The sequence below is a fragment of the Lethenteron reissneri genome, chromosome 65 (assembly GCF_015708825.2).
Source record: "Lethenteron reissneri isolate LAM-NWPU_2019-01 chromosome 65, ASM1570882v1, whole genome shotgun sequence".
NCBI lineage: Eukaryota > Metazoa > Chordata > Hyperoartia > Petromyzontiformes > Petromyzontidae > Lethenteron > Lethenteron reissneri.
Window position 1 is genome coordinate 11111297 of NC_083843.1, and position 23520 is coordinate 11134816.

Genomic DNA, 23520 nt, shown 5'->3' on the forward strand with positions numbered 1-23520 from the left:
TATGGGTCTCTGTGTCTGTATGGGTCTCTGTGTCTGTATGGGTCTCTGTGTCTGTATGGGTCTCTGTGTCTGTATGGGTCTCTGTGTCTGTATGGGTCTCTGTGTCTGTATGGGTCTCTGTGTCTGTATGGGTCTCTGTGTCTGTATGGGTCTCTGTGTCTGTATGGGTCTCTGTGTCTGTATGGGTCTCTGTGTCTGTATGGGTCTCTGTGTCTGTATGGGTCTCTGTGTCTGTATGGGTTTCTGTGTCTGTATGGGTCTCTGTGTCTGTATGGGTCTCTGTGTCTGTATGGGTCTCTGTGTCTGTATGGGTCTCTGTGTCTGTATGGGTCTCTGTGTCTGTATGGGTCTGTGTCTGTATGGGTCTCCTTGCATTCAGATGATGATGAAAATGTACGTCCGTACGTTTGTTGGACTTCTTATAGTGCAGTGTATAGTGTAGTGTATAGTGTAGTGTATAGTGCGTAGTGTATAGTGTAGTGTATAGTGGCGTAATGTATAGTGTAGTGTATAGTGCGTAGTGTATAGTGTAGTGTATAGTGTAGTGTATAGTGGCGTAATGTATAGTGTAGTGTATAGTGCGTAGTGTATAGTGTAGTGTATAGTGGCGTAATGTATAGTGTAGTGTATAGTGTAGTGTATAGTGTAGTGTATAGTGTGTAGTGTATAGTGCGTAGTGTATGGCGTAGTGTATAGTGCGTAGTGTATAGTGTAGTGTATAGTGTAGTGTATAGTAGTGTAGTGTATAGTGTAGTGTATAGTGTAGTGTATAGTAGTGTAGTGTATAGTGTAGTGTATAGTCTAGTGTATAGTGTAGTGTATAATAGCCTAGTGTGTAGTGCGTAGTGTATAGAGTAAGTGTAGTGTATAGTGGTGTAGTGTGTAGTGTAGTGTATAGTGTAGTGTATAGTGTAGTGTATATTGATGTAGTGTATATTGGTGTAGTGTATAGTGTAGTGTATAATAGCCTAGTGTATAGTAGTGTATAGTGTAGTGTATAGTAGTGTATAGTGTAGTGTATAGTGTAGCGTAAAACAGCGCAGTGTATAGTGGTGTATAATAGTGTAGTGTATAGTGTAGTGTATAGTGTAGTGTATATTAGCGTAGTGTATAGTGTAGTGTATAGTGTAGTGTATGGCGTAGTGTATTGTGTGGTGTATAGTGTAGTGTATAGTGTAGTGTATAGTGCGTAGTATATAGTGTAGTGTATAGTGCGTAGTGTATGGCGTAGTGTATAGTGTAGTGTATAGTGTAGTGTATAGTGTAGTGTATAGTGCGTAGTATATAGTTTAGTGTATAGTGTAGTGTATAGTGCGTAGTGCATAGTGTAGTGTATAGTGTAGTGTATAGTGTAGTGTATAGTGTAGTGTATAGTGCGTAGTGCATAGTGTAGTGTATAGTGTAGTGTATAGTGTAGTGTACAATAGCCTAGTGTATAGTGCATAGTGTATAGTGCGTAGTGTATAGTGTAGTGTATAGTAGTGTAGTGTATAGTAGTGTATAGTGTAGTGTATAGTGCGTAGTGTATAGTGTAGTGTATAGTAGTGTATAGTGTAGTGTATAGTGTAGTGTATAGTGTAGTGTATAGTAGTGTATAGTGTAGTGTATAGTGCGTAGTGTATAGTGTAGTGTATAGTATAGTGTATACTGTAGTGTATAGCGTAGTGTATGGCGTAGTGTAAAATCACGTGTATGTGACCAATGCCCAACTTCCTTTCGCCAGCAGCGCTCATCGGAGGCGGCTCCAACTCACGGCAACAGAGCGGTGAATCACGCATCACTCGCTCGCTCGCACCAAGGGACATAATTAAGCTGCCGTACCGCGCAAGAGGGCAAACTCCATCCGGCACAGGAGAAAGACAGTTCAACAAAAAGAAAGCCGCAAGCCCTCTGTGATCATGGTGCCGATGGCGGTGGCGGCGGTGGTGGTGGCGGTGGCGGTGGTGGTTTCGGTGCCATCGGCTGCTACAGCAACTGTGTCGATGATGCAGGTGAGGGGTGCATGTTCCCGTGTGTCGAGAGAATTCGCAGCGATGGGAAGAGTCATCCGGGCCTCTGATTCAGTTGTCCGACACTTCACCGGCGATTTAAACTAAAGACACAAGTATAACCCGTAAAAACTACGTTTTTCACTATAAATCCTTTATATGTGTGGCATCGGGGCGGCTAGAGTCCTCTCGTCCTCTGGCTTGAGATGGCTGCCACCTATGGGTCAGATGATTGTGTGCCAGCATTAACCAATTAATAAATACGTATTTAAAAAAAATTCCCTAAAAAGTGTAAAATTTTGGAAAAATGTTTTCACGGAAATTCATTGTCTCGCACAACGAGTCTGTGTGCAAAATGCCAGCTCGATTGGATCACGGGAAGTGGGTTAAAAAACGACCGAAAGATTTGCACGGCCGTAAGCAAGCAAGCAAGCAAGTGAACTTAATATAAAAGATTAAATAAGTATAACCCATAAAAACAAAGTTTTTCACTCTAAATCCTTTATATGCGTGGCGGCTAGAGTCCTCTCGTCCTCTGGCTTGAGATAGCTGCCACCTATGGGTCAGATGATTGTGTGCCAGCATTAACCAATTGGTAAATAAGTATTTAATTTGTTTTCCCTAAACAGTGTAAAATTTTGGAAAAAAATTTTCACGGAAATTCATTGTCACGAACAACGAGTCTGTGGGCAAAATGTCAGCTCGATTGGATCACGGGAAGTGGGTTAAAAAACGACCGAAAGATTTGCACGGTCGTAAGCAAGCAAGCAAGTGAACTTAATATAAAGGATTAAATAAGTATAACCCATAAAAACAAAGTTTTTCACTCTAAATCCTTTATATGCGTGGCGGCTAGAGTCCTCTCGTCCTCTGGCTTGAGATGGCTGCCACCTATGGGTCAGATGATTGTCTGCAGTATTAAACAATTGGTAATTAAATATTTAATTTGTTTTCCCTAAACAGTGTAAAATTTTGGAAAAATGTTTTCACGGAAATTCATTGTCACGCACAACGAGTCTGTGTGCAAAATGTCAGCTCGATTGGATCACGGGAAGTGGGTTAAAAAACGACCGAAAGATTTGCACGGTCCTAAGCAAGCAAGCGAACTTAATATAAAGGATTTTTAAAAAATTAACCCGTAAAAACAAAGTTTTTCACTATAAATCCTTTATATGCGTGGCATCGGTTTTATTTTGTTATTCATTTCTGTTTTTCTTGAGTAAGAGTTTCATTTTTATCACATTGGTATTTTAAATTAAATATTTGAAAAAAAAATTCCTAAAAAGTGGAAAATTTTGGAAAAAAATTCACGAACATTAATTGTCACGCACAACGAGTCTGTGTGCAAAATGTCAGCTCGATTGAATCACGGGAAGTGGGTTAAAAACGACCGAAAGATTTGCACGGTCCTAAGCAAGCAAGCAAATGAACTTAATATAAAGGATTTAATAAGTATAATCCGTAAAAACAAAGTTTTTCACTATAAATCCTTTATATGCGTGGCATCGGGGCGGCTAGAGTCCTCTCGTCCTCTGGCTTGAGATGGCTGCCACCTATGGGTCAGATGATTGTGTGCCAGCATTAACCAATTGGTAAATAAGTATTTAATTTGTTTTCCCTAAACAGTGTAAAATTTTGGAAAAAAAATTTCACGGAAATTCATTGTCACGCACAACGAGTCTGTGTGCAAAATGTCAGCTCGATTGGATCACGGGAAGTGGGTTAAAAAACGACCGAAAGATTTGCACGGTCGTAAGCAAGCAAGCAAGCGAACTTAATATAAAGGATTTAATAAAAAATGGTAACACTCACCGCGAGGGAAGAGGCGAGAAACTCCCTCAAAGAGAGTTTATTGCAAACGTGGTGATTTAATTTAGTTGTTTTCATTTCTTTTTTTTTACTTTTTTACTGACCTACGTGATTTAAAGCTTTCGTGACTGCAGGGATTCATCTTATTGGTTATTTCGGTAAAGTCACGTAGAATGGAAATAATAAAATAATAAAAATGGAACATAATAAAATAATTGAATAATATAATATAATAAAATAATATAAAAAATTAAATAATATGCAATTATATTATAATATAATAACTTTGTATAATATAATAAAATAATAAAAATAAAACATTAAAATACTATAATAAAATAATAGAATAAAATAAGTATTCCCATTCTACGTGACTTTACCGAAAGAACCAAGAAGATGAATCCCTGCAGTCACGAAAGCTTTAAATCGAAACTTGTTAATTGCCCTTCTCTCTACCCGTTCACAGACATCCAAAGCCGGCGAGTGCTCTCGAGGATTCTACCGGGCAGCAAGCGGTGACATTTGCTGTCAGCAGTGCGAAGCAGGTGAAGGAAATTGGCCTTCTTATAGTAATGTTTTACTATCGATATATTTTAAAGTTCGCAGGAAATTGGCCCTAAATTTGTACTTAAAACTTTCGTGACTGCAGCAATTCAAATTCGTTGGTTCTTTTGGTGAAGTAACGTAGACAGAAAAACAATAACAAATAAAGTGAATATAGTGAATACATATAATAAAATAAAATCATGAAAGTGTTTTTTTTTATTTGTTATTTTTTATATTTTTTAAATTCACTTTATTTTTTATGCTTTTTCTATCTACGTGACTTTTCTGAAAAAAACACAAAGAATAGAAATTGGCCATCTCCTAGTACATTTTTTTTTTACGATCGATATATTTTAAAGTTCACAGATAGTGGTGGTGTTTTTTTCTTAAAATAAGACGGAAAACCATTCCATTGCCAGTGCAGCTATTGTAAAGAGGCCTCTGTGTTGTGTGAGTGGGTGTACGCGTGTGTTGAACATCTCTCGCACCACAGCACGTAGCTAACCACGCGAATCGGAGGTGGCAGGGGATCTACAACAAACACAGAGGAATGTAGTTCTAAAGAAATGTCAATGCAGCATAGTAGTGTAGTGTATAGTGGTGTAGTGTATAGTGGTGTAGTGTATAGTGGTGTAGTGTATAGTGGTGTCGTGTATAGTGGTGTAGTGTATAGTATAGTGTAATGTAGTGTAGTGTGTAGTAGTATAATGTATAGTGTGTAGTGTATAGTGTATAGTAGTGTAACGTGGTGCAGTGTATAGTGTATTGGAGTAGTGTGTGGTATATAGCGTGTAATGTATTGTATAGTATAGTGCAGTGTATATCGTTGTTTGGTGTATAGTATTTAGTGTATAGTGTACTGTTTAGTAGTTTATTGAAGTGTTTAGCAGAGTGTACGTTGAATTTTTTTGGCACCGTACGGAACCAACCACGCTAATTGGAGGTGCAGAGGAAGGATAACAAACTACAAACACATGGTGGCAATTGCACAATCACGGTACAATTGGGGGCGCCATAGTGGCTAGGAGATGTCGCCTCGACAGACCTGGTCTTCACCTGAGGACGGCTGCTTGCGTTGTGGCCGAAACGTCGTGAGAATTATTTTATCATGTTTTATTTTTTATTATTTTATTACTTCCCTTCTACGTGACGACTTTACCAAAAGAACCAAGAAGATACCTCGCCTGGTATGCAGGAGGTCATGGGTTCGATCCTGGACCCTGCGAAATGTTAATTACCTCGCCTGGTATACAGGAGGTCGTGGGTTCGATCCTGGACCCTGCGAGATGTTAATTACCTCGCCTGGTGTACAGGAGGTCGTGGGTTAGACCACGGATCCTGTGAGATGTTAACTACCTCGCCTGGTATCCATGAGGTCGTGGGTTCGATCCTGGATCCTGTGAGATGTTAACTACCTCGCCTTGTATACAGGAGGTCGTGGGTTCGATCCCGGACCCTGCGTCTCTCTCTTCCCTGTGGATTGTTCTCCAGGTCCCTCCGGTTTTTCCCTCCACGTTTAGAATAAACATGACGCCGTTAGAGTATTTAGACTACTTTTCTACTATTAATGTCCAGATGATGATGCTATCAGCCAATTAGTTGAGCTCCTATCGTATGTGATGGCCAGGTACCTCTTCTGAAAAATAGCTCAGTGGAGCCTTACGCCTCATAGGATAAAAAAAATTCGTTTAGCTGTCTACATTTTTTCGGAAAATGTGAATGAAAACAATCGTTTATCAGCCACTTGGTTGAGTTGCTATCATTTGCGATATTAAGGTGCCGCTTCTGAAAAAGATTTACGGAGCTCAGCGGGATCTTACACATCGCAGGATGAAAAATATATACGTTTAGCCTTTTGGCGTCATCTGGTCGAACACCATATGAGACTAGGCTCTAAAGAAAGCTGTCTCTGGTGTGGACCAATCAGTTTCAAAGACAATGCATACATTATCAGAGTATTGTTTTTTGTTTGCATTTGACTGCAAGTATTGCGGTTAATGTAACCATGATTCTTTGCAAAAGGTGTCAGTTTTTGTTGCCAGAAAAAAGGGGAAAAACCCTATTAGTATAAGTTCAGCCGAGTACATTTTTTTTTCCATAAAAACAATAATTTCTGAACGTTTGTCCGTGTGTTCGTGTGTTTTGTGTTTTGCTCCCAAAAGGGGAGTATTTAATATCGGACTGCACAGCTGAACAGGGACACTCCGGCTGTCAAGTCTGTGAAGGTGGCTATTATACGGAGTATCCAAACAGCTCACCAAAATGCATGGAGTGCATAACATGTCAGTCTGGTGAGCGACTTATCCCCGATTGTCTTGTGTGCTGAAGCATCATTGGCCTAACATTCGATACACTATGCTGTACACTACGCTATACACTTCTATACACTACACTATACACTACTATACACTACAATACACTATACTATACACTACCATACACTACGCTCAACACTACACTACTATACACTACTATACACTACACTACTATACACTACACTACTATACACTACACTACTATAGAGCACTACAATACACCACACTACTATCCACTACACTATACACTACTATACACTACTATACACTACACTATACACTACTATACACTACACTATACACTACACTATACACTACTATACACTACTATCCACTACACTATACACTACTATACACTACACTACTATACACTACACTATACACTACTTTACACTACACTACTATACACTACACTATACACTACACTACTATACACTACACTACTATACACTACACTATACACTAAGCTACTATATACTACACTATACACTACTATACACTACTATACACTACACTACTATACACTACACTATACACTACTATACACTACTATACACTACACTACTATACACTATACACTACACTATACACTACACTATACACTACACTATATACTACACTACTATACACTACACTATATACTACACTACTATACACTACACTATACACAACACTACTATACACTACACTATACACTACACTATACACTACACACTACAATACACACTACACTACACACTACACTCTACACTATACACTACACTACACAATACACTACACAATACACTACACTATACACTACACTATACACTACACTATACACTACACACTACAATATACACTACACTACACACTACACTATACACTACACTATACACTACACTATACACTACACTATACACTACACTATACACTACACACTCTACTATACACTACACTATACACTACACACTACACTATACACTACACACTACACTCTACTATACACTACACTATACACTACACTATACACTACACTATACACTACACTATACACTACTATACACTACACTATACACTACACTACATTATACACTACACTATACACTACACTATATACTACACTACTATACACTACTATACACGACACTACTATACACTACACTATACACTACACTATACACTACATTATACACTACACTATACACTACACTATATACTACACTACTATACACTACTATACACGACACTACTATACACTACACTATACACTACACTACTATACACTACACTATACACTACACTATACACTACACTATACACTACACTGCACACTACACTACACAATACACTACACAATACACTACACTATACACTACACTATACACTACACACTACAATATACACTACACTACACTATACACTACACTATACACTACAATACACACTACACACTACACTATACACTACACAATACACTACACAATACACTACACTATACACTACACTATACACTACTATACACTACACTACTATACACTACATTACTATACACTACACTATACACTACTATACACTACACTACTATACACTACACTATACACTACTATACACTCTACTACTATACACTACACTATACACTACACTACTATACACTACACTACTATACACTACACTATACACTAAGCTACTATATACTACACTATACACTACTATACACTACTATACACTACACTACTATACACTACACTATACACTACTATACACTACTATACACTACACTACTATACACTATACACTACACTATACACTACACTATACACTACACTATATACTACACTACTATACACTACACTATATACTACACTACTATACACTATACACAACACTACTATACACTACACTATACACTACACTATACACTACACACTACAATACACACTACACTACACACTACACTCTACACTATACACTACACTACACAATACACTACACAATACACTACACTATACACTACACTATACACTACACACTACAATATACACTACACTACACTACACACTACACTATACACGAAACTATACACGAAACTATACACTACACTATACACTACACTATACACTACACTATACACTACACACTCTACTATACACTACACTATACACTACACACTACACTATACACTACACACTACACTCTACTATACACTACACTATACACTACACTATACACTACACTATACACTACACTATACACTACTATACACTACACTATACACTACTATACACTATACACTACACTACATTATACACTACACTATACACTACACTATATACTACACTACTATACACTACTATACACGACACTACTATACACTACACTATACACTACACTATACACTACATTATACACTACACTATGCACTACACTATATACTACACTACTGTACACTACTATACACGACACTACTATACACTACACTATACACTACACTATACACTACATTATACACTACACTATACACTACACTATACACTACACTGCACACTACACTACACAATACACTACACAATACACTACACTATACACTACACTATACACTACACACTACAATATACACTACACTACACTATACACTACACTATACACTACACTACACACTACACACTACACTATACACTACACAATACACTACACAATACACTACACTATACACTACACTAGACACTACACTATACACTACACTACACAATACACTACACAATACACTACAATATACACTACACTATACACTACACTACTATACACGACACTACTATACACGACACTACTATACACTACACTATACACTACACTATACACTACACTATACACTACACTACACACTACACTATACACTACACTATACACTACACACTACACTATACACTCTACTATACACTACACTATACACTACACTACACACTACACTACACACTACACTATACACTACACTATACACTACTATATACACTACTATATACACTACACTATACACTACACTATACACAACACTACACTACACACTACACTATACACTACACTATACACCACTACACTACACTATACACTACACTATACACTACACACTACACTATACACTACACTATACACTACACTATACACTACTATACACTACACTATACACTACACACTATACACTACTCTATACACTACACTATACACTACTATACACTACGCTATACACTACACTACACTATACACTACACTATACACTACTATACACTACACTATACACTACACTATACACTACTATACACTACACTATACACTACACACTACTACACTACACTATACACTACACTATACACTACTACACTACACTATACACTACTATACACTACACTATACACTACACTATACACTACACTATACACTACTCGATTTTTTAAAATCTTATTCACAGATGAGGAAGAGGAGCGGCAATGCAGCGCATCCACAAACAGACGGTGCAGATGCAAACCCGGCTATCATAAGCTTGGCAGCGAGGAATTGTGCAGGGAGGATTCTGTTCCACCTGTGACATCGAGTACCACCGCCCCTCCTGACTCAGGTGCACTTCGACGATCTCGTCACGGAGCGATAAAAACCATCATCATCGTCGTCATATAAACCATCATCATCATCATCACGTAAACCATCATCATCGTCATATAAAATATTATCATATGAACCAAGATCATATGAACCACCATCATCAAAAAACCGTCACCATCATGATATAAACCATCGTCGTCACATAAACAACCATCATCCTGATCATCATCCTCACAGCAGCAACAGCAGCTTTTAGGATGGCTGGCGAATAAAGACGTCCAACGCATCATCAGGCGGTGCTTTCAGATGTTATACACACTACACTATACACTACACTATGACTCTATATATTACACTACTATACACAACACTATTCACTACCATGAACTATGCACTACACTATGAAACACTATTTTGTACACTGCACACTGTTATATACTACACTCTACCGTACACTACTATACAATAATCTACTATACACTACACTACTATACACTATACCACTATACACTACTATACACGACACTACTATACACGACACTACTATACACTGTACACTACAATACTATACACTACACAGCTATACACTACACAACTATACACTATACAACTATACACTACTATACACTGTACATTACAATACTATACACTACACAGCTATACACTACACAACTATACACTATACAACTATACACTACTATACACTGTACACTACAATACTATACACTACACAGCTATACACTACACAACTATACACTACTATACACTGTACACTACAATACTATACACTACACAGCTATACACTACACAACTATACAACTATACACTACTATACACTGTACACTACAATACTATACACTACACAGCTATATACTACACAACTATACACTACATGACTATTTACTACACTACAATAAATATTCTACACACTACACTATACACTACACTTCTAAACACTACACCTCTATTACACTACACTATACACTACAATATACACAACCGCCATTCGTCACTACGTGGTGGTGACGTCACCACGACGCTTGTGCAAGGCCATGTTCCTCTTGAGGCCTCGTGAAGTGTCGAACGCCCGCTGGCAGGTCACGGGGCAGACCCAGGTGCCACGGGTCGACTGATTGAGATGACCGAGATGACAGGCTGATGCACCACTTGTGCCCCCTACTGTGCCAACTTGCTGTGCTTTAGCCACCCGGCGCTCCGCTCGTTGTTGTGAGCGTCGCTTCTCCGCCCTCCATTGTTGCTGGAGGGCGACTGCCTCCAACTGCCCAGTAGCGTCCTTCACGAGCCTCCTCCACAGAGGCCGATCTTGACACCGCTGGTACCGGTCATCGGCAAGTTCACTCAGCTCCACGTCCTCCTGTACCACATCACTCCATCTCTTCTCTAGCCCGTGCCGCGCCCGTTTAGCCCCCTCGATTCGGCCGAACAAAAGCTGTTAAGGCACGCGGTGGCTGGGCATGCGGGCTACATTGCCCAGCCAACGCAGCCTTGCCTGCCGGAGCTCACCGATGGGACTTTGTCCAGATCTTTCAAGTATATGTGAGCTCCTCACACAATGCAACCTGGTTAAACCCAGGATGGATCGTAGGCAGGCCAGCCTAAATGTTTCTAACCGTCGAAGATGTTCCATTAGGGGGGTCCACGTTTCGCAAGCGTAGAGAAGGGAGGGAATGACCGTGGCCGAGAAGACCTGAAGCTTCATGCAGAGTGACAGACCAGGTAGCTTCCACACAACATTGTACAGCCGATGAAAAGATAATGCCGGCTGACTGATTCGGAGTGAGACCTCTGCTGTGTAAACAGGAGGTGGTCATAAACACACTGTCCAAGTATGGGAAACTCTCCACTCTTTCTACAACTGCTCCATCACACAAAATACCCATACTTGGTTTTGGTGGGGCTGATGGTAAGACCCCACCTCTTAGTGGCACATTTCATGTTCAGCATCAGCGCCTCAACTCCTTTGAATGAGCAGCAATCACCAGATCATCAACATACATAGACACATACACAGACAAAGATACAAAGATAAAGATCCCCCGTATAGCCTTAACAGACTGTAGGGGCAAGTGCTGTTAGCGAGCACCTATGAAGGCCGGAACGGCACACGAGGGGGTGGGTGGCCAGCACCACGCCCGACCGCCTTTGTCTCCCCAGTGGCGATGTTTACACACCGCACCAGGTACTCATTTAAGGCTGAGTCGACCTAGGGGAGGCCCAGGACCGGTTCAGATAATCGTCACTGGTGTTAGCCGTGAGCGGGAATCGAACCCGGGTCGCCAGGTTCATAGCACAGCGAGCTAACCACTACACCCACCGCTCCCCATCACACACAGACACATACAGAGAAACAGACACAGATACAGAGAGACAGTGACACACACAGACACACAGATAACCCTGCCTGCTTCTCTTTTTAAACAGGAGGAGGCAATACAGCGGGCATTGTGGTGGCCGTGGTTCTGCTGCTCCTGATTGTCGTTGCTGCTGTTGCTGCGTTCATTTACAAGAAGGGTGGGAGATTTCCATGCGGTAAAGTAGCGACCATTTTTAAATCCTTAATATTAAGTTCACTTGCTTGCTTGCGCGCTTACGACCGTGCAAATCTTTCGGTCGTTTTTTAACCCACTTCCCGTGATCCAATCGAGCTGACATTTTGCACACAGACTCGTTGTGCGTGACAATTAATGTTCGTGAAAAAATTTTCCCAAAATTTTACACTTTTTAGGACAAAAATATTATATTTAATTACCAATTGCTTAATGGTGCAATGCAATCATCTGACCCATAGGTGGCAGCCATCTCAAGCCAGAGGACGAGAGGACTCTAGCCGCCACGCATATAAAGGATTTATAGTGAAATACTTTGTTTTTACGGGTTATACTTATTACATTTTGATTGCATTCATTTGATTGTTGTTTTTCTTCTCTCGTTCAACTTCTAGAAAGGGAGCGAGGTCACTCTGATCAGCCTGGATCGACTGCATCGCATCTCCTTGAGAATAACACACAAAACCATGAGGCTGATGGTGATGATGGTAATCAGCTACTCTATGAGATCTCTTTTACCAGTGGCAAAATATAGTAGTAGGTTTTTACCCTTTTAAACTGGTACAAAACTGACACCTTTATTCAATGCATCATGTTTGCATATTATTATCATTATGCTTTTTAAATCCTTTATATTAAGTTCGCTTGCTTGCTTGCTTGCTTACGACCGTGCAAACCTTTCGGTCATTTTTTAACCCACTTCCCGTGATCCAATCGAGCTGACATTTTGCACACAGACTCGTTGTGCGAGACAATTAATGTTTCGTGAAAATTTTTTTCCAAAATGTTACACTGTTTAGGGAAAACAAATGAAATATTTAATTACCAATTGCTTAATACTGCACACAATCATCTGACCCATAGGTGGCAGCCATCTCAAGCCAGAGGACGAGAGGACTCTAGCCGCCACGCATATAAAGGATTTAGAGTGAAAAACTTTTTTTTTTAAATCCTTTATTTGACTACTTGTGTTGTGGTTATTGCAAACATGATGCCTTGAATAAAGGTGTCAGTTTTGTACCAGTTTAAAAGGGTAAAAACCTACTACTACGGTAATCAGCTACTTTGTTATGCCGCTATCATTTGTGATAGGCCTGGTCGCTTGTTAAAAAAAATAGTTCATTTCCTCAGTGGGGCTTTGTCTGGTAGGATGGGTGCATGGTTTGGTGTTGTGCATTTGTCTTTGTTTGGGTGAGTTGTTTACCTTTCTTGTACTTATCAGAGTTATGTTTTTTGTTTGCATTATGACTGCAGGTATTGCGGTCTATGCAAACATGACTCCTTGTAAAAAGGTGTCAGTTTTGTTGCCAGATAGAAGGGTAAAAAACCAATTATCATATTTTTACTGGCAAATGAGGTTCCCATAGTGTAGATGCTTGCCCCGAGCTCTCATACTCTCATGATGCATTGTCTTTGAGTTGTGCGCCTTTTGGCGTCATCTGGTCCAACCCATGTGAGACTAGGCTCTAAGGAAAGCTGTCTCGGGTGTGGACCAATCAACTTCAAGGACCATGTGAGACTCGGCTCTAAGGAAAGCTGTCTCGGGTGTGGACCAATCAACTTCAAGGACAGTGCATACATTATCACAGTTTTGTTCTTTTGTTTGTATTATGACTGCAGGTATTGCGGTCTATGCAAACATGACTCCTTGTAAAAAGGTGTCAGTTTTGTTGCCAGATAGAAGGGTAAAAAAACAATTGTCATCTTTCTTGTCCTTTGTGTTTCACACTCTAAATGAAGGACGTGGGCAGGTGCTCCAAATCGAGGGCAAGCACATTCATTTCTTGTGGTTAATATTAATCTTGGTGAAGAACAGCACCGTCACTCTGTCAAATGCAACAACACGTGTGTTACACGCAGCCTTGCTCCCGAGCCGCCATTAGCCATGTGACTGGTATATCCGCGCGGTTATTCATGAACTCTTTCTCTTAAACCCAATTCTACTACTGATAAACCATCCTTGTCTTTGACAATCACATTTGCACATCACTATTCGAATATTACTTTAATCCTAAGCTGTATGTCTATCTATACCATGCACTTATATCGGTATCTTACACCCATTATATGTACTGTATGTGTACAGTATACGTACTGTATATCACCATTGTACAGCTTACTACTTTACATGTGTTCTATTCTCAATAGCATTGCAAGTAGTCATATTCTGGGTACATGGGCATGGTTATAGACTAAACAGTATTAGAGTTAGAGAATTACAATGACAGTAACTAATTACAGTGCGTCATCTCTTTACAATGCACAGTGCTAAAATGCCTCTAATTGCATATATCACAAACGAACAATTCAAAGCCAAGCTTAAAGTCTAGAACAAGTCTATAATAAGTCTAGAACATTTATATAACGATAAAAAACAACTTTTGGGTCTTTTACCTGTAAAATGCAACAACACGTGTGTTACAACCAGCCTTGTTCCCGAGCCGCCATTAACCATGTGACTGGTATATCCGCGTGGTTATTCAATGACCCTGCCAGCCACCTACAGGCCCAACTCAGTCATCACATGCTGCTGTACACACATGCATTGATGCACTGCACAGCACATCAGGACCTTCACAGAACCACACTTTACTCCCTTGCTGCACAAGGATATAATTAAAAGAGTGATCCATTCCTAATGTGCCACATTTGTACTCCTATCGTGTTTTTTAGACTGTTTTTTGTTGTAACGTTCTGACCACGTGACCCCCTACCTTGACCATCTGTGATCAAAGAGCTCATCGGATTCCTCCTGCGGTATGCAATATTCAATATTCTGAATCTCGTGATTATTTTTCACTTAAATTTTGCAGATTCTTCTTCTTGGTTCTTTCGGTAAAGTCACGTAGAAGGCTGCTTGCGTTGTAGCCGAAACGCCGTGAGAATTATTTTATCATGTTTTATTTGTATTGTTTTATTACTTCCCTTCTACGTGACTTTACCGAAAGAACCAAGAAGATGAATCCCTGCAGTCACGAAAGCTTTAAATCGAAATTTGCAGATTCTATCGAAGTAAAATTCATCAAAGATAACCGCGCGGAGATCGTCCGCCTTGTCTGCGACGATCCGGGCAGCTCGCTGGGCGAGGTGGAATCGTTGGGATACGCAGATGTGCACAGCAGAGCCATTGCATATTTATGGGAAATGCAGATATGGGATTAGTCACTACTTGCGACCTCTAGTAGCGTCCTTCACGAGCCTCCTCCTCCTCCTCCGCAGTGGCGCACCCACCTTGACTTTTACATGTTGCATTTTCCTTTCCCCACCCACCTCGATCAGTTACTCCCACCTCTGGCAGGCGTCAAGACGCCTCCGGCTCCGCTGGACGTCCGCTCGACAGAAAGCCGTCAGCCTCAGAGTCCGACACGAATCAAAGGGAATCGCAAACCTCGACGCAGCCTGGTGGTCCCGATGGAGACCAACACGGAGCGGCCGACCCCAATGGACATCGTCTGAATAATCCTCAAGATGTTGGTTCCGATGGAGACCAATGTGGAGGGGCAGAATCCGGCAAACAGCTTCTGAATAATCCTCAAGATGGCGATGAGTTGCGTTCAACCACTTGCGTGTAACACGCGTGTACAACAGAGGTCGCAACCGGGTACCCGATACCCGTACCCGACCCTGATGCAGCCGGGTACGGGTAGGCCGTGAGTCACTGGTGAGTCACCGTTTGTCACTCATTTCCCAACGTCTTGTCTCTTCTCACAATTCAAGTTCTTAAAATCAACCCACCCGCGACTGCAACATGGCTTCATCCCAGAGGTCGCAATCGGGTACCCGATACCCGTACCCTACCCGTACCCGGCCGGGTATGGGTAGGGTACGGGTACGGCCGGGTACGGGTACCCATTTGCGACCCTGGCGCGGCCGGGTACGGGTAAGGAATCAAAACCCGTTTGCGACCTCTGGTTCAAACCCTGACGATGCCTGCTGTTGTATATTTGTATTTTTTGCGTCTCTATCTCTCTCACTGCGTGTTTTTTTTGGCTCCTCCACATTTAGATTCAACATCACCACGAGTTTTAAGAGTATTTTACAATAATATCAGCCACTAGGTTTGGATGTCATTTGTGATCGCGAGGTCGCTTCTGAAAAATAACTACACAGTAACTCAGGGGGCCCTTACCTGGCTAAATTAAAAGAGTTTAGTATGGATCGCTATCTTACCCATAAAAGTAAAATTTTGTCGATCTGTCTCTCTGTCTGCTTGTGCATGCGTTGCAATGCTTTTAACTGACAAACTCTTGGGTTTACATTTCAACAAAGTACACAGATACAACGCATTAAGCCCCCGGACGAAAAAGTGCTATTTGTTTTTGACCTTGCTCAAATGTAAAAAAATAAAATCACGCTTTGTAACAATGTATGTTCACGCTGATCGAGGCGCCAAATCACGCATCTGCGCATGCGTGGAAAAGCCGACTCACGGTTGGCCTTAGCAACGCACGTGGACTTGCGTCGATGGGAGGGAGGTTCTCCTTAGCGTTAAAAAGGGAAAATAAAACACAACATTGAGGAAAATCCTGAACAGTGTGATGTCCTCTTCTCCCGCCTCACCCCAATGGGTGCAGTTACTACTATAGAGTCAGTAAATACTGCTATAGTCCGTAGATACTACTATAGAGTCAGCAGTTACTACTGTAGAGTCGGTAGATACTACTGTAGAGTCAGTAGATACTGCTATAGTCAGTAGATACTACTATAGTCAGTCGACACTGCTATAGACTCAGTAGATACTACTATAGTCAGTAGACACTACTATAGAGTCAGTAAATACTATAGTCAGTAGATACTGCTGTAGAATCAGTAGATACTACTGTAGAGTCAGTAGATACTGCTATAGTCAGTATATACTACTATAGTCAGTAGATACTACTATAGTCAGTAGATACTACTGTAGTGTCAGTAGATACTACTATAGAGTCAGTAGATACTACTGTAGAGTCGGTAGATACTACTGTAGAGTCAGTAGATACTACTGTAGAGTCAGTAGATACTACTGTAGTGTCAGTAGATACTACTGTAGAGTCAGTAGATACTACTGTAGTGTCAGTAGATACTACTGTAGTGTCAGTATATACTACTATAGAGTCAGTATATACTACTGTAGAGTCGGTAGATACTACTGTAGTGTCAGTAGATACTACTATAGAGTCAGTAGATACTGCTATAGTCAGTAGATACTGCTATAGTCAGTAGATACTGCTATAGTCAGTAGATACTGCTATAGTCAGTAGATACTACTATAGGGTCAGTAGATACTACTGTAGAGTCGGTAGATACTACTGTAGTGTCAGTAGATACTACTGTAGTGTCAGTAGATACTACTATAGTCAGTAGATACTGCTATAGTCAGTAGATACTACTATAGTCAGTAGATACTACTATAGTCAGTAGATACTACTATAGAGTCAGTAGATACTACTATAGAGTCAGTAAAGACTGCTATAGTCAGTCGACACTGCTATAGAGTCAGTAGATACTACTATAGTCAGTAGATACTGCTATAGTCTGTATATACTACTATAGTCAGTAGATACTACTATAGTCAGTAGATACTACAATAGTGTCAGTAGATACTACTGTAGAGTGGGTAGATACTACTGTAGAGGCAGCAGATACTACTGTAGTGTCAGTAGATACTACTGTAGAGTCAGTAGATACTACTGTAGAGTCGGTAGATACTACTGTAGTGTCAGTAGATACTACTATAGTCAGTAGATACTGCTATAGTCAGTAGATACTACTATAGTCAGTAGATACTACTATAGTCAGTAGATACTACTATAGAGTCAGTAGATACTACTATAGAGTCAGTAAAGACTGCTATAGTCAGTCGACACTGCTATAGAGTCAGTAGATACTACTATAGTCAGTAGATACTGCTATAGTCTGTATATACTACTATAGTCAGTAGATACTACTATAGTCAGTAGATACTACAATAGTGTCAGTAGATACTACTGTAGAGTGGGTAGATACTACTGTAGAGGAAGCAGATACTACTGTAGTGTCAGTAGATACTACTGTAGAGTCAGTAGATACTACTGTAGAGTCAGTAGATACTACTGTAGAGTCGGTAGATACTACTGTAGTGTCAGTAGATACTGCTATAGTCAGTATATACTACTGTAGAGTCAGTAGATACTACTGTGGAGTCAGTAGATACTGCTGTAGAGTCAGTAGATACTGCTGTAGAGTCAGTAGATACTACTGTGGAGTCAGTAGATACTACTGTAGTGTCAGTAGATACTACTGTGGAGTCAGTAGATACTACTGTAGAGTCAGTAGATACTACTGTGGAGTCAGTAGATACTGCTGTAGAGTCAGTAGATACTACTGTAGAGTCAGTAGATACTACTATAGTCAGTAGATACTGCTATAGTCAGTAGATACTACTATAGAGTCAGTAGATACTACTATAGAGTCAGTAGATGCTACTATAGTCCGTAGATACTACTATAGTCAGTAGATACTACTATAGAGTCAGTCGATACTGCTATAGTCAGTAGATACTACTATAGTCAGTGGATACTACTATAGTGTCAATAGATACTACTGTAGAGTCAGTAGATACTACTGTAGAGTCAGTAGATACTACTGTAGTGTCAGTAGATACTACTATAGTCAGTAGATACTACTATAGTCAGTAGACACTGCTATAGAGTCAGTAGATACTACTATAGTCAGTAGATACTGCTATAGTCAGTATATACTACTAGAGTCAGTAGATACTACTACAGAGTCAGTAAATACTACTAGAGTCAGTAGATACTACTGTAGAGTCAGTAGATACTACTGTAATGTGTTCAACCGAGTCGCAGACACAGACTTGGAGGCAACACATTTATTCAGTTCCAACACACAGGGTAACTTTCCCCTTAACAGAATAACAACCTATGGTGGCGACCACCAGGCTAGTAACACTAGTTACAACGCAAGTGCTACTACGGACCAGGTCGAGGCTCAAAAGAAAGCCGTCCCTTGGTGTGGACCAATCAGTTTCAAGGATTCTAGATTTGAAGCTTTCGTGACTGCAAGGATTCATATTCTTAGGTTTTTTCCGTAAAGTCACGTAGGTAAAAAATTTAAATTAATAAAAGTCGTGATTTTTATTTTATTTTTATTTTACTTTTATTAATTTTAATTTTTTACCTACGTGACTTTACCGAAAAAACCTAAGAATAAGTTTCAGGGATAATGCCAATATATTATCATAGTGTGTTTTTGTTTGCATTTTTACCACACGTATTGTGGTTAATGTAAACATGATTCCTTGTAAAAAAGTTTCAGGTTTGTTGCCAGAAAAAGGGGAAAAAATCCTCTTATTATATTTTGGTACTGGCAAAGAAGGTCTAATGATACCGGCTATAATATTTGAGTGTATAGTGGTAGTGTATAGTAGTGTAGTGTATATATATAAAAAAGTGAAATTTGTGAATGTGTGCGTCTGTTAAAAATGTTTAGCGTACTTCCCGACATGCAACAAACTTGAAATTTACCATGCGGCTACTTTCCAGACGGTACACCATGCAAACATTATAAAAATAGACTTTTGTATTTTGGGGGGGGGGGGCACAATAATGCTGATATTTTGCACAGCAAGTGGGCTGTAACGTGACATCTGTCATGTGACCCGCGCATGTGGAAGCGTAACGCAGTGTGCCAGCTCATGTCACCATCCGCGAGTAAAGTTCCATACAAATGTAATAACTGACTTCGTCAGGCACATCTGGTCTCTGTTGGTCTTTTATTAAATCCTTTATATTAAGTTCGCTTGCTTGCTTAGGACCGTGCAAATCTTTCGGTCGTTTTTTAACCCACTTCCCGTGATCCAATCGAGCTGACATTTTGCACACAGACTCGTTGTGCGTGACAATGCATTTTCGTGAAAAAATGTTTTCCAAAATTTTACACTGTTTAGGGGAAATTTTTTTAATACTTAATTACCAATTGTTTAATGCTGCCAGACAATCATCTGACCCATAGGTGGCAGCCATCTCAAGCCAGAGGACGAGAGGACTCTAGCCGCCAGATGCCACGCATATAAAGGATTTATAGTGAAAAACTTTGTTTTTACGGGTTTACTTGTTTCCTCCTGCGTCTCCTCGTGCGCGCCTATGCACGCTCCTCCAACAGCTCCTCCGCTCCCTCACTCCGCACACCGCTGGCGTGCCGAAGATCCTTCGGCCACGTGGCCGATGGCGCGGATACCATCCTCTTAACTCCCGCAACTGAGCCCGATCCCTTCCGGGCTCCCACCTCTACCCTCTCCACCATCCGCTGTTGGCCTCCTCAACAAGGCCAAGGGCTTAAAATGACTTTTACACTTAAAATGACTGTTACACTTACATTTTAATTACATAATTTACACCTTTCCATACTTACGTGTAATCTTATTTGTATTTTAAGATTGTTTAATACGGCTAATTAACATTTTACATTTCGCATTTTATAAGGTCTACTTATTCATAATATTAAAGATTTTAGCCCTTTAGTATTACTTATACTTTGTAACGTTAGTATAGTTAGAGTGTATACCTTTTACATAAGTTAAGATTCCTACTTGTTCAATGTATGCACCGTCCCGCCATAGTGAATTCCTTTCGATTTAAAGCTTTCGTGACTGCAGGGATTCATCTTCTTGGTTCTTTCGGTAAAGTCATCACGTAGAAGGGAAGTAATAAAACAATAAAAATAAAACATAATAAAATAAAAATGTTTTATTTTTATTGTTTTATTACTTCCCTTCTACGTGACTTTACCGAAAGAACCAAGAAGAAAAAAGTGAATTCCTTGTTTGTGCAAACTTACATGGCGATTAAAACCGTTTCTGATTCTGACGTAACCCTGACCACTCCCCTTCCGGATCGTCAGATCCGGCCTTCCCATACTGCCCTGCTGGCTCCACCCCCATTCACCTCGCTTCCCATTGGAGGCGAGGTGAACGGCGGCCCCTCCCACACGCCCCCCATACCGGGCTCCCGTTACAACATTAACGTTTATCTGGAACCTTTAACATCGAATGAAGTATCCATCGCGAAAGGTTGAACTCACCAAGAGCAGGCAGAGCAGTGTAGACCTCGCCAGCAGTCTCACCGCCACTCTTCGCCCTGACTCATGGCGGCCGCAGTGGTCGTGAATCGGGTTGAGCCTGGCTCCATTCTCCATTCGCCCGCGTGTGTGTATGTGTGTGTGTCTGTGTGTGTGTGTCTGCGTGTGTCTGCGTGTGTCTGTGTGTGTCTGTGTGTGTGTATGTCTGTGTGTCTGTGGTGTGTGTGTGTCTGTGGTGTGTGTGTGTCTGTGGTGTGTGTCTGTGGTGTGTGTCTGTGGTGTGTGTCTGTCTGTGGTGTGTGTCTGTGTGTGTGTGTCTGTGTGTATGTGTGTGTTTGCGTGTGTCTGTGTGTGTGTCTGTGTGTGTGTCTGTGCGTGTGTGGTGTGTGGGGAGCGGTGGGTGTAGTGGTTAACGCTACGCTGCGCTACGAACCCGGCGAACCGAGTTCGATTCCCGCTCACGGCCACCACCGGTGACGATTATTTGAACCTCCCCTAGGTCGACTCAGCCTCAAACGAGTAACTGGTGTGGTGTGTGAACATCGCCACTGGGGAGACAAAGGCGGCCGGGCGTGGTGAATCCAAGTCCCGGGCGAAGCCGGGTAGTCAAGCTAGTAGTGGTATATATTGTAGTGTATAGTAGGGGTAAGTGCTGTTAGTAGTAGCGAGTAGTAGCACCTAACACAGACAAAGGTCCCCCACGCAGAATATAAAAGTCTGTAGGGGCAAATGCTGTTAGCGAGCACCTATGAAGGCCCCGGACCAGTTATGGTGTTGGTGGTGTTGGTGGTGGTGTTGGTGATGGTGGTGTTGGTGGTGGTGTTGGTGGTGGTGGCCGTGGCTGTGAGCTCCCCACTCACGAGCATCCTCCACCACAACAACCACCACAACAATAACAACCACCACAACAATAACAACAATAACAACCACCACCAAAACAATAGCCACCAACAACTACCACAAGAACATCAACCACAACCACCACCACTACCAACAACAACCAGCAGCAGCAGCAGCACGGCTTCTGTCAGCAGCCGTCACTCCGACCCGAGGCGTCGTCACCTTCCACCTCCCCCCTCCCCTCCCCCCCTGCCCCCTCCCTCCCTCCCTTCCTCCTCCCCCCTTTCCTCCTCCCCCCTTTCCCCCTCCCTCCTCCCCCCTCCCTCCCCCTCCCTCCTCCTCCTCCCCTTCCCCCTCCCCCCTCCCCTTCCCCCTCCCTCCCTTTCGTTTGGCTACAAACTGAAAGGGGAAGTAGGAGACGCTCACCCTGTCTCTCTCTGTGTCTGTCTCTCTCTATGTCTGTCTATCTGTGTCTGTCTATCTGTGTCTGTCTCTCACTGTGTCTGTCTCTCTCCGTCTCTCGCTTTATTGAGAGGTAGAGTGAGAGGCAGGTGAGGGGGTGAGAGGTGAGAGAGACTGCGGGATGGAGACACCTGGGGCTTCAACTCCAGCCCAGGAAGAGGAACTTCGCTAGTAGCGTTTTATGTCTTCATTTGTGGTGAGACTGTGTGAGTCTGTGGTTCTTTGTGTGAGTCTGTGGGTCTCTGTGTGAGTCTGTGGGTCTCCGTGTTAGTCTGTGGGTCTCTGTGTGAGTCTGTGGGTCTCTGTATAAGGCTGTGGGTCTCTGTGTAGGTCTGTGGGTCTCTTTGTGAGTCTGTGGGT

At 41.3% G+C, this 23520-nt stretch overlaps 2 protein-coding genes across 5 annotated transcripts in view; both read left to right on the plus strand.

The window, feature by feature from the left end:
* The window catches only part of LOC133359593 (tumor necrosis factor receptor superfamily member 6-like), a 30148-nt gene extending 12824 nt beyond the window's left edge, over positions 1-17324 (plus strand). Inside the window, exons 3-9 of one of the 2 annotated variants that reach the window (XM_061578047.1) lie at positions 1724-1991; positions 4264-4342; positions 6506-6634; positions 10104-10250; positions 12677-12784; positions 13197-13289; positions 16081-17324. In XM_061578047.1, the coding sequence (XP_061434031.1) occupies positions 1899-1991; positions 4264-4342; positions 6506-6634; positions 10104-10250; positions 12677-12784; positions 13197-13289; positions 16081-16373 (942 nt within the window). In that variant the 5' untranslated portion in view covers positions 1724-1898 and the 3' untranslated portion in view covers positions 16374-17324. The remainder of the gene's footprint in view (positions 1-1723; positions 1992-4263; positions 4343-6505; positions 6635-10103; positions 10251-12676; positions 12785-13196; positions 13290-16080) is intronic. The other variant, XM_061578046.1, reaches the window with a different exon arrangement.
* The window catches only part of LOC133359534 (uncharacterized), a 159405-nt gene that overhangs the window by 99348 nt on the left and 36537 nt on the right, over positions 1-23520 (plus strand). For 2 of the 3 annotated variants that reach the window (XM_061577960.1, XM_061577962.1), the window contains exon 1: positions 23098-23356. The exons of the other annotated variant lie outside the window; for it this stretch is intronic. In XM_061577960.1, the coding sequence (XP_061433944.1) occupies positions 23342-23356 (15 nt within the window). In that variant the 5' untranslated portion in view covers positions 23098-23341. Of the gene's footprint in view, positions 1-23097; positions 23357-23520 lie in introns of those variants that run through there. 3 annotated transcript variants of the gene reach the window in all.